The 12035-nt window shown below is 45.7% G+C and overlaps 1 protein-coding gene across 3 annotated transcripts in view; it reads left to right on the top strand.

The window, feature by feature from the left end:
* The window catches only part of PTPN22 (protein tyrosine phosphatase non-receptor type 22), a 386022-nt gene that overhangs the window by 188536 nt on the left and 185451 nt on the right, over positions 1–12035 (top strand). For all 3 annotated transcript variants that reach the window (XM_063955409.1, XM_063955411.1, XM_063955410.1), the window contains one exon: positions 5687–5763. In XM_063955409.1, the coding sequence (XP_063811479.1) occupies positions 5687–5763 (77 nt within the window). The remainder of the gene's footprint in view (positions 1–5686; positions 5764–12035) is intronic.

The following is a 12035-nucleotide window of genomic DNA, read 5'->3' as shown; positions in this document are numbered from 1 at the left end:
TGCCTTGTCGGTGTGGTTTCAGAGAAAAATCTCTACTTGACGTTCATACGTTCACTCAGGGTGTGTTAAGGATTCAGCCTCCCTATGTCCCTCCGGTGGCTCCACGGGATCTGCAAGAGTCTCCATTTGAACCTCTTGGTACAATGCAGTGGCAAACGCAGGATTTGCATGGGGGGGTTTCCAGAACTGGGCGGAGCCAATCACGGGGGTGGGGACTGAGGTGACCCAGTATATGCTGGGTCCGTAAAACTAGTGTGTCTGTGTGTGTGTGTGTGTGTGTGTGTGTGTGTATATATATATATATATATATATATCTACACACATATATATATATATATATATACACATATCTACACACACACACATATATATATATATACATACATACACACACACATACATATACACGGGTGGTCTTCAGTATGCCGGCGGTCGGGCTCCCGGCGACCAGCATACTGGCACCGGGAGCCTGACCGCCGGCATACCGACACTTATTCTCCCTCGTGGGGGTCCACGACCTCCCTGGAGGGAGAATAGAATAGTGTGGCGCGCGTAGCGTGGCGAGCGCAGTGAGCCCGCAAGGGGCTCATTTGCGCTCGCCACACTGTTGGTAAGCCGGCGGCCGGCCTCCCGGCGCCGGTATGCTGGTCGCCGGGAGGCCAGCCGCCGGGAGATCGTAGTGAACCCATATACACATATACATAGCATATTAAACATGCATACATATATATATATATATATATATATACACACACACACATACAATACACATATATATACACATGTATATATATATATATATATATATATATCATGTGTGTGTGTGTGTGTGTGTGTGTGTGTGTGTGTTTATATGTATGTATGTATGTATGTATATATGTAGGCACATGGATATATATGCACTATAATTAAAATAAAGTAAACTTTTATTGCACTTGCAAGTGCCACCAGGAAGACAGCAGGCTGCAGAGGACGCTAGACAGTCATTAATAATACTCATGCAGCAAAAAAAAAAAAAAAAAAAAATTTTTTTTTTTTTTAGTGGAGGGGGGTCTCTGGGTACTCGGAAACCCCCCCTGGGTGCGCCACTGCAATGGGCCTTACATGGCTCACAGCCAGGGTCCTGTTTCTGTTGGCTATTGCCTCTGCTAGAAGGGTGTCGGACCTAGGCGCTTTGTCCTGTCGTCCACCTTTTGTTATATTACATCATGACCGGGCAGTTCTTAGAACTCACCCAGGTTATTTACCTAAGTTGGTGTCATCTTTTCACCTTAACCAAGAGATTGTAGTCCTGGCCTTTATCTCTTTGGATTTGTCCCCCAAAGAGCGGTCTTTGAATGTGATTAGGGCTTTCTGTATCTATGTGGAGAGGACTGCCTTTATCAGGAGGTCAGATGCCCTTTTTGTACTGTTTGATTTTCACAAATATGGCTGGCCTGCGAATAAACAAACCTTGGCCAGATGGATTAGAGTGATGATTGCACAAGCTTATGCGCAAGCTGGTCTCCCAGCTCCTGCTGCTATTAAAGCCCATTCTACTCTGTCTCTTGGACTTCCTTGGGCAGCCAGCCGTGGCGTGTCTGCAGAACAATTGTGCAAGACAGCTAAATGGTCCTCGGTGAACACGTTCATTAGGCTCTATGCCTTTTATACTTCCGCCTTCCAGGATGCTTCCTTTGGTTGCCGGGTTCTCATACCCGCTAAGGCGCATTCCCTCCCTTGAGGAACTGCTTTAGGAAATCCCAGATGTTTTCCTGTGGAACACATTGTACCCCGCTGCAGAAAAGGAGAGTTATGGTAGACTTACCATTGTTAATTCTCTTTCTGCGAGGTACACTGGGTTCCACAGGGCGCCCACCCTGACGCACCTAGCTTCTATGGGTTTGTATGGCATTAGCCGCTGGTACCTTCTCCTGTCATGAGAATGTGGTTTTATGTGACTAACATCTGCCTTCTCTCTTACCTGCTCCTACATTGGACTGGTTAACGAAACTGAGCTCACAGTGCCTGGAGGCGGGGTTAGAAAGGAGGCCCCAATGCATCCTGGGACAGCCTAAAGCTTTAGCCTGTTGGTGCCTCTGGATCAAGATCCACTCTACTTTCCCGACGTTTTCCAGTGGAACCCAGTGGACCTCGCAGAAAGAGAGTTAACAATGGTAAGTCTATCATAACTCTCCTTTTTACTAGTTTAAATGTAATATACATAATCAAATCTTCATCCCCCCTCCTTCCCATCTCTCCTCCCCAGCACACAACCCGGCTGTGCTGAAACAAAAGTGGAGGGCCGGAGGAATGGGGGCAGGTTGCTTTGTTTCAAGTGACCTGGGCTGGACCTGTGTGTACAATTTAAAAGGGGTATAACACAGGTTCTGTGGCTCGCTAATTTGAAGCCTGCATTTCACGTGGTTTCACTCAGCCACAGAATCTGTGTAATCCATAGGTGTCCCAAAATAAAGCGATATTATGGCAAACCTATGCAAAAGACATGGAGGGCAAAGCAGGGAACTGATATGAGACGATGGCAGTAGTTATAGATAATGTAAATGTTACTATATATATTTGTGTTATATTTGTGTTACTTGTTTGTAAGCTTGTAGCAGTCATGGTTTGTGGTGAGATGGACACACAGCTGTATCCATCTCTGAAAATAAGGTTTTGGCCATCGGAGAAGGGGTGGAGGGTAGTTGGATACTCCGAACTCCCCCTGCATGTGCTACTGGTAAAACACTAGCGACAGTGGCGTAAATACCACTGTGGCAGCCTGTGTGGTTGCTGTAGAGCCCAGTGTTGAAGGAGTTTTCCAGCAACAACTGTTCGTTTACTCCACAGGCTGGCTCTGTTCTCCTGAGCATTCATGGGGCCAGAGAATGTACATTTGAGTCTGTTTGGGCTTTTAGTTCCAATGTAATAGAATTGAAGGCTCAGCCGGGGCTTAACTGCACATACTCTCAAGAGTAGATAGTGGGGACTTTTCAGCAGTGTATAGATACTTATCACTACCCCTTCCCTCCTGCACAAAGCAATCTGCTATAGGGGACAGCAATTGCTAATTACACCTGGCCTTGTAAGCAGGTTATGCAATAAGCTTGATTGTTGGGTCTGATATGTATACAATATACTTAAAATAAAATATTTGGACTATAAATATCTTTTTTTTTTCTATAGTGCATCATAAGCATTCTCTTGTATTGTTTCCCTTGTACCATAGGGTGCTGTGTATCACTTGCACACACTTTTAACTGTCCCTTGCCACTTAATTCTCAAAATGGTCACACTGTGTAAATAATTTCAGGATGGTAGGTCTGGAATTTACTCATTATTTCACTTTAGAAAAAGTTACGACACACACTTTGTTGGGATGTAGTTATGTTCCCGGGAGCCGGCGGTCAGAATACCGACTCCGGGATGCCGACCGCCAGAATGCCCGGCAGTGGCGCCATGCCTATTCCCACTCGTAAGTACTCATGACACCCATAGAGCGGGAATAGAACCTGTGGCGAGCGCAGCTAGCCACCAAGCCTGCAAGGGGTGTCGTTGCACTCGCCCCCCTGCCGGCATTCTGGCTGTCGGGATCTCAGCATCTGTATTCTGTCTGCTGGGATCCCAGCACCGGTATTCTGGCTGCTGGGATCCGAAAAGAGCTGTCTTTTGAGATGAAAGGACTTCCAGGTTTATGACATGGGAGTCCTTCTGATGACATATGAGCCATGGGGGATATTGGGAGGAATCCTATTGGATCCCTCTCAGGGAATAATGTAGAAAATATCCCATAAGCTTCTCTTAGGCAACGCCATCTACCAGGTACAAGCTCCGTAAAGTTTTAATTAACAAAGCTTTGTACATATGTGGAATGCGATCAATCCACATTTTAGCCTTAGTACATACCCTTAGTCTGATCTCCGATAGTATTTGGTGATTTTGAATTTCTCATATTTTTTTTAGAAACATACCTGTACATACATAACAAATAGTCTGATAGCGACAGAGTTAGGCTGGGGCCACACTTAGCATTTTAGCTGTCCGTACTGCAAGCTTCCAGCAGATGAGTTTGCGGTTCTGCCGAACTGTGTACTTACATACATTCAAATGTATGTGTTGTACTTGTCATCCGTCCGTCTTGTCATCCTGCTTAACCGCAGCATGCCGCGGTTGCATCCAGTGGGTGCAGTTCAGCAGGATATGTGTAGACGGCCACATAGAATACCATGTGCAGGCTCCTTCCTGCCAAGCGGGTCCTGCTGAAGAGGACTCGCTAAACCACTATGTGTGACCCCAGCCTTAAGGTGCATACACACGGTGAGATCCTTGCAGGGCCATCTTAACAGTAGTGTAGGCCCCTGGGCACAGCAATGCACTGGGCCCGCTACCCATCCTCCAGCGTTAGGGGTGGGGGGTGCTATCAGCGACAGCTTTGATGTCCCGTGGGCGGTAGGGGGTGTTCTATCTTCTGCTCAGCATACAGGACCTGGAGCAGTAATTTCTACTAATTACTCTTTTACTGCACAGATGGGGCAGGAGGGAGAGCACTAAACTGTAGAAGGGTGCATTGGGCTGAATGAAGGGGCCCTGGTACATGACTTCCAGGGTGCTAGGGGGTTTTTAATACGTAGGGGAGGGGTGGATAGTGGAATGGGCTTAATATTCATCATTTTCTGGTGGGAGGGCAGCTTGCTTGACTGCAGATATCTCAAGTTCCTGAAAATTGATTTCATAGCTTTGAATGGGATAAGAAAAAGCTATAGAGCCCCCCCTTTCAGGAGATACTGGGGACTTGGGGATCAGAGTTCAGGAGCCAGAGCAATCCACCAATAAAAATTTAAAACTGCATATCAGGCGTGTGGATCTGGAGCAGGGACCACCTGCTTGATGGCTGATATCTCTGGTGCTGGGCATAGTAGAGACAAGCTGCCAGTGTCCACTGAAAGAGGAGAGCCCCAACTTTTGCAGTATACCATCAGAAATACTCTAAGTTAGACAGAACCTGAGATATCTGACTGGGAAGAGCAATTAACAGGCTTGAATGGGGACCACTGCTTTGAAGTCAGATATCTCTGGTTCCCCAGGGCCAATTTAAAAAAATCTAGTACCCCTTGAAAGAAGAGACCCTCAGCTATCAGCCTAGAGCCCTTACAGTCCTGGGGCCCTTGGGCAAGAGCCCATTGAGCCCATACAAAAAGACGTCCCTGATCCTTGCTATGCCCAATTTAGACTATTCGATTTATCATGAACTCCCCCAGACCCCACATAGCACAGAGAGCATAGACTTTGACTATCTGTACTTTCAATTTTGTCTATGTACGATTTTGACTAAGTGCCAATTTTGACTATACTTTGTGCTAGATAGTACACTATTTGGTCAAGACTGACTTGCCTGCACAGTCTATAAATCCTTGCGATACCGACCCTGTGGGAGTGCGCATCGGGATCAAATCGGTATCGCAAGCTGCCTAACACCTTGAGATGTGCATTAAGTTTCCTTATGATTTATATAGTCAAAATCTTACAGACTTATCTCACCGTGTGTACACACCTTTAGAGACAGTTCAGATGCCAGTTATAATGTCATCCCAAACATTTTACTTAAAACATAAACAGTAATATCTGAATAAGAAAGTATATTTGACACTGCTTTAAAACATAAATAAAAAATGTTCTCTACATATCTGCATGTATCCTTGTATTACAGTTGATCACAGTCGCGTGGAACTCTCACTGATCACCTCAGATGAAGAAACAGATTTTATCAATGCAAGTTTTATTAGGGTATGTATTTAAATATTCTTGTTGCAAATATCAAACAAAAAATGTATATCTCCAGGTTCTGCGCTAATAATTCCATGGATCTATTTGAAAGCAAGTTAACACAGAATTAAGAATTTTATAATGGGGCCTATTCATCATCACTAATGTGTCCCTTGCTTGTTTCTGCATGGTTTAAGTAATGCTATACGGAGTGTCTTCCTATGATGCATGAGGTCTAAAATTTGAATACTCCTAGTCTGTTTGCATAATGGAGGAGATATTTCCAATATATCCAATTAGCCGCAGTAATATTTTGCAGCTAATTGACTCACCTGGGGCTATCCTAATAGCCCCGATGCCAGCACTTATGGGGATATTGCTGTGTGATGAAAGCCCATTTTTTCTGTGTGAAAAATTACTATGGCTAATGGATATCCCTCATAGGGGGATATGCAATTAGCTCCGGTAATCTCAGAGCTATTGATTTTGCTCCCCTGCCTATTCAATTGAGGCTGTTTTCATCCGTTTTTTAGGGAGATTTTCACCAAAGCCTTTCCACAATTTTTTTTGTGAAAAGGCATTGGCGAAAAATTCCTCAAAATCGGATAAAACGGCCAGTGTTTCGCCTATGCAGGTGAGAAAACACGTGGCTTCGCCAATCCGCATGTTTTTCTCTCCTGCTGAATCTTCCGCCTAGCCGAAAAAATTGCACTACTATTGAATAGGGCAAATCCTCATTCGCGCTAACAGTAGTAAAAAGTTCAGTTTTGTCACCTAATGTAGGCTAAAAAAAAAAATGGACCTAATTGCATACCCCCACATAGTCCCTTACAGACATTTACCCTGTATGTTATACCTTCACTTGGATGATTTTTTGCACCTTCCAATTTTTATGTTGACCAAAACAATAAAAGTTTTCAAATACAAAAACCAGTCACACATAAATCAGACATTTCTGATGTTCCTCACTATCATGTATACTTTCCTTCTCTCCCAGGATTTCTGAGAAACTGAGTGTACCAAGTTTGGCCCCAATAGTTAACACCATTTGATGATGGTGTTAGCCATGTTGTCCCCCATTCTAGAACATCATTGGATGGCTGCTCATGTGCAGCGAGGAATCTGGGTCAGATATTGACAGTGGTTGACACAACAAAGGTTGACAGAAGATTATTTTAGTTTTTTGGTTGTCATTTTGTATGGTTAACCATATCTAAGCACGATTAGTGTAAACTTACCCTTGCAGGCTCGATTCAGGCAAGGTGGCTCGCTTTGCTCTCCACAGGTTATTATTCTCAATCGTAGTCCACATGTGTAGACTACACACATGTGGACAATATAATCAAAAGCTGGAAAAACATGAAAAAAATAAATAAATTGTGTTGACCATTTGTATGTGTCTACCATTGTCATGTTGACCTTTTGTACCTGTCGACCTTAAACACTACCTTTTACCTGTCAACCTTTTGACTATATTAGCCTTGTGACCCTGTTGTCCTAATGTATGTCGACCATATGGGGCTGTCCTATTGACTGTTGACCTATACACTGGAAGCCCACTTAACTATATGCTGTTTCTCAAGACATGCTCCTACTAGAGGCGTAGTCCTGGCAGGGGTATTTTTTTACAATTACAGTGCATCCGGAATATATTCACAGCGCTTTACTTTTTCCACATTTTGTTATGTTACAGCCATATTCCAAAATGGAATAAATTCATTTTTCATCTCCAAATTCTACACACAATACCCCATAATGACAATGTGAAAAAAGTTTTTTTGAGATTTTTGCAAATTTATTAAAAATAAATAATGAAGAAATCACGTGTACATAAGTATTCACAGCCTTTGCCATGAAGCTCAAAATTGAGCTCAAGTGCATCCTGTTTCCACTGACCACCCTTGAGATGTTCCTACAGCTTTATTGGAGTCCACCTGTGGTAAAGTCAGTTGATTAGACATGATTTGGAAATGCACACACCTGTCTATATAAGGTCCCACACTTGACAGTGCATGTCTGAGCACAAACCAAGCATGAGTTTAAGTCAAAGGAATTGTCTGTAGACCTCCGAGACAGGATTGTCTTGAAGCACAAATCTGGGGAATGGTACAGAAAAATATCTGCTGCTTTGAAGGTCCCAATGAGCACAGTGGCCTCCATCATCCGTAAATGGAAGAAGTTTGGAACCACCATGGCTCTTCCTAGAGCTATCTGGCCATCTAAACTGAGCAATTGGGGGAGAAGGACCCTAATCAGGGAGGTGACCAAGATCCCGATGGTCACTCTGTCAGAGCTACAGCATTCCTCTGTGGAGAGAGGAGAACCTTCCAGAAGGACAACCATCTCTGCAGCAATCCACCAATTAGGCCCATATGGTAGAGTGGCCTGACGGAAGCCACTCCTTAGTAAAAAGCACATGGCAGCCAACTGGAGTTTGCCAAAATGCACCTGAAGGACTCTCAGACCATGGGAAACAAAATTCTCTGGTCTGATGAGACAAAGATTAAACTCTTTGGCGTAAATGCCAGGCGTCATGTTTGGAGGAAACCAGGCACCGCTAAATCACCAGGCCAATACCATCCCTACAGTGAATCTTGGTGGTGTCAGCATCTTTGGGGATGTTTTTCAGCAGCAGTAATGGAGAGATTAGTCAGGATAGAGGGAAAGATGAATGCAGCAATGTACAGAGACATCCTGGATGAAAACCTGCTCCAGAGTGCTCTTGACTTCAGACTGGGGTGACGGTTCATCTTTCAGCAGTACAACGACCCTGAGCACACAGCCAAGATATTAAAGGAGTGGACTCTGTGAATGTCCTTGAGTGGCCCAGCCAGAGCCCAGACTAAAATCCGATTGAAATTCTCTGGAGAGATCTGAAAATGACTGTGCACTGACGCTCCCTGATGGAGATTGAGAGGTGCTGCAAAGAGAAATGGGCAAAACTGCCAAAAGATACGTGTGCCAAGCTTGTGGCATCATATTAAAAAAGAGTTGAGACTCTAATTGCTGCCAAAGGTGCATCAACAAAGTATTGAGCAAAGGCTGTGAATACTTATGTACATGTGACTTCTTAGTTTTTTTGTTTTTAATAAATTAGCAAAAATATAAAAAAAAACTATTCTCTTACATCCTAGGGGATACTGAGAATCCATTTAGTACCATGGGGTATAGATGGGTCCACTAGGATTCTTGGCAGTTCAAGAATTTGAAAGTTTGCGCTAGCTCCTCCCTCTATGCCCCTCCTACCAGACTCAGTTTAAAAAATGTGCCTGGAGGAGCCGGTCACATCTCTGGAAGCTCCTGAAGAGTTTTCTGCATTTATTTTATATGTTTGTTATTTTCAGGCAGGACTGGATGGCACTAGCCTGCCTGCATTGTGGTACTTGGGGGGGAAGCCCAACCTCTTGAAGGGTTAATGGTCCCGCTCCCAGCTGACAGGACACTAGCACCTGAGGGAACTATTTGCAAGCCCCACCACAGCGAGCGTACATTCCCACAGCACGCCGCCACCCCTAACAGAGCCAGAAGATAGAAGAGTGGTGAGTACTAAGCCGGCATCCCGGTTAGCAGGTCGCAGGCCATTATGACAGCATGAGGGTACTGAGACGCATGGCTTCTGAATGGGGCAGACTGCATCTCCCGCTGTGTAAGGACACAGACACTGAACAGTGGGCACAGTATCCAGACTAGCAACAAAGCCATAAAAGAAGTCTGTCTCCATTTTATGCACTCAGACACAAACAGCCAGTATAAAAAAGAGTGGGAAGACCACGTGCCATTGGAGGGGCCGGGCTTCACTATGAGCGGATCCAGCAGCTCACCAGCGCCATTTTCCCTCTGCAGCTGACACAGACGCTGACTGACAGGGACGTGCAGCTCCTCCGGAGAGACTCCAGATTACCTCAGCGGTACCAGGGTGTCAAAGCAGGGGGGAGCGGTTATTAGTGTACTAAGGGGGTGATTCAGACCTAGTCGTAGATGTGCTAAATGTAGGACATTTTCGATCAGCTTCCCTGACATGCGGAGGGATGCCCAGCACAGGGCTAGTCCGCCCCGCATGTCAGTCCCTGCCCCGTTGCACCAGTACAAAAGCATCGCACAGCAACGATGCTTTTGTACTGTAGGATTAGCTCCCTACAGCGTGGCTCCCGTGCGCTTGCAGGGAGCTACACGTCGCTGCCCGGGTCGCAGCAGCTGCGTGTGACATCATGCAGCTGCCACCGCAGCGGCCCTCCCCAACATTCCGGGCACGTCTGCGTTGCTCGGACTGCGCCCCCTAAACAGCAGCCAAACACTGCCGGCCCAACCCCTCCTGCCCAGCGACCGCCTCTGCCTGTCAATAAAGCAGAGGCAATCGCAGGGCTAAGACAGCCATTTTCAGACATGCACAGCAGCGATCAGGTCTGAATTAACCCCTAAATCCCTAATCTAGGTACTTAGTCTGCGACCCGGCTAAGCTTGGCATTAGCGGTAAGGACACTATGTGCTGGCTCCATACTGTCTCTGTGTCTCCCTGGAAGGGCTCTTTGTGGGTTAATTGTGCATTTAACCTTTTCCTATGTGTGTGTGCTGTCACTGTTACAGTATGTCAGGCAAAGAGTGTGTTTCATGTAAGGCACAGTGTTCCTCTTCTCCAGGGGTTCACTAGTGTGTACTCAATGTAGTGTACCTTCCCAGGCTAGCGGGGCAGAGCCAGCATGGCTGGACTCCATTAAGGGAATGATTTCCAATATTTCTACTAAATTGTCCCGCAATGAGAAAGAGACGCAATACTGTAGACAACTATGACTGAGTTTATGAAAAGAGACTCAGTACCCAAACCAGTGTCTCAGTCCCCTGCCATTTGTCTGCAAAAACGTATTTTGGCCCATATCCTATAGTCTGACTCTGATGATGAGGTGGACTCAGAGGTGAGGGAGGGTACTCCGTCACAGGGAATAGAGGCTCTCATTGAGGCTATCAGAAGTTCTACATATCCCTGAAAAGGTGACAGAGGAGAGGAATCTTATTTTAATATAAAGAAGAAATCCTCAGCCACTTTTCCTGTGTCAAAGGAACTAAGGTGGTCATTCCGAGTTGATCGCTCGCTAGCAGTTTTTAGCAGCCGTGCAAACGCTATGCCGCCGCCCACTGGGAGTATATTTTAGCTTAGCAGAAGTGCGAACGAAGGGATCGCAGAGCGGCTACAAAATAATTTTGTGCAGTTTCAGAGTAGCTTCAGACCTACTAAGCGCTTGCGATCACTTCAGACTGTTCAGTTCCTGTTTTGACGTCACGAACACGCCCTGCGTTCGCCCAGCCACGCCTGCATTTCTGGCACGCCTGCGTTTTTTCGAACACTCACTGAAAACGGTCAGTTGACACCCAGAAACGCCCTCTTCCTGTCAATCACTCTGCGACTAAAAAGCTTTGCTAGACCATGTGTAAAACTACATCGTTCATTGTAATAGTACGATGCGCATGCGCATTGCGCCGCATGTGCAGAAGTGCCATTTTTTTGCCTGATCGCTGCGCAGCGAACGAAAACAGCTAGCGATCAACTCTGAATGACCCCCTAAATCCCCTGTTTGAAGAACCGTGGGTTAATCCTGATAGTAAATTTCAAATCCCTAAAAGGTTCCTAGCATCTTTTCCTTTTCCTCCTGAGGATAGAAAAAAATGGGAAAATCTACCGATAGTGGATGCATCAGTATCCAGGCTGTCACAAGAAATTGTATTGCGTGTTCCGGGTGCAGCCTCCCTGAAAGACGCAGCTGATCATAAAATTGAGACTACACTCAAATCCTTGTATACAGCTGCTTGGGTGGCCCAGAGACCCACGATAGCATTTGGGTGGATTACAATAGCCATTGCTAAATGGTCGGGTAATCTAATTAAGGGGTTAGATATCTTGCCTCAAGGGGAGATTATTTTACTCCTGCAACATATACAGGACTCTGCGAACTTTATGGTGGAAGCCATAAAAGAAATAGGCTTGCTTAATGCACGCACCACTGCTATGGCAGTGTCAGCACGCTGGGGCTTATGGCTACACCAGTGGGCTGCTGGCGCGGACTCCAGGAAAGGCGTGGAAGGCCTACCCTTCACAGGAGAGGCCTTATTTGGAGATGAACTAGACAAATGGATCTCCAAAGCTACTGCGGGTAAGTCCACATAACTTCCTTCTGCAGCTCCCCCAGCTATGAAGGCTTACTCAGCTACCAATTTACAGTCCTTTTGGACGGCAAAGTTTAGGGGCAAACCCAGAGGTTCTTCTACAGCCACAAACAAACAACAGCTTGGCGCTAATTGCT

Source organism: Pseudophryne corroboree, chromosome 2 (genome assembly GCF_028390025.1).
Source record: "Pseudophryne corroboree isolate aPseCor3 chromosome 2, aPseCor3.hap2, whole genome shotgun sequence".
NCBI lineage: Eukaryota > Metazoa > Chordata > Amphibia > Anura > Myobatrachidae > Pseudophryne > Pseudophryne corroboree.
Note: the sequence above shows the minus strand (reverse complement) of the source record. Positions and strands in the feature narration are given on the sequence as shown.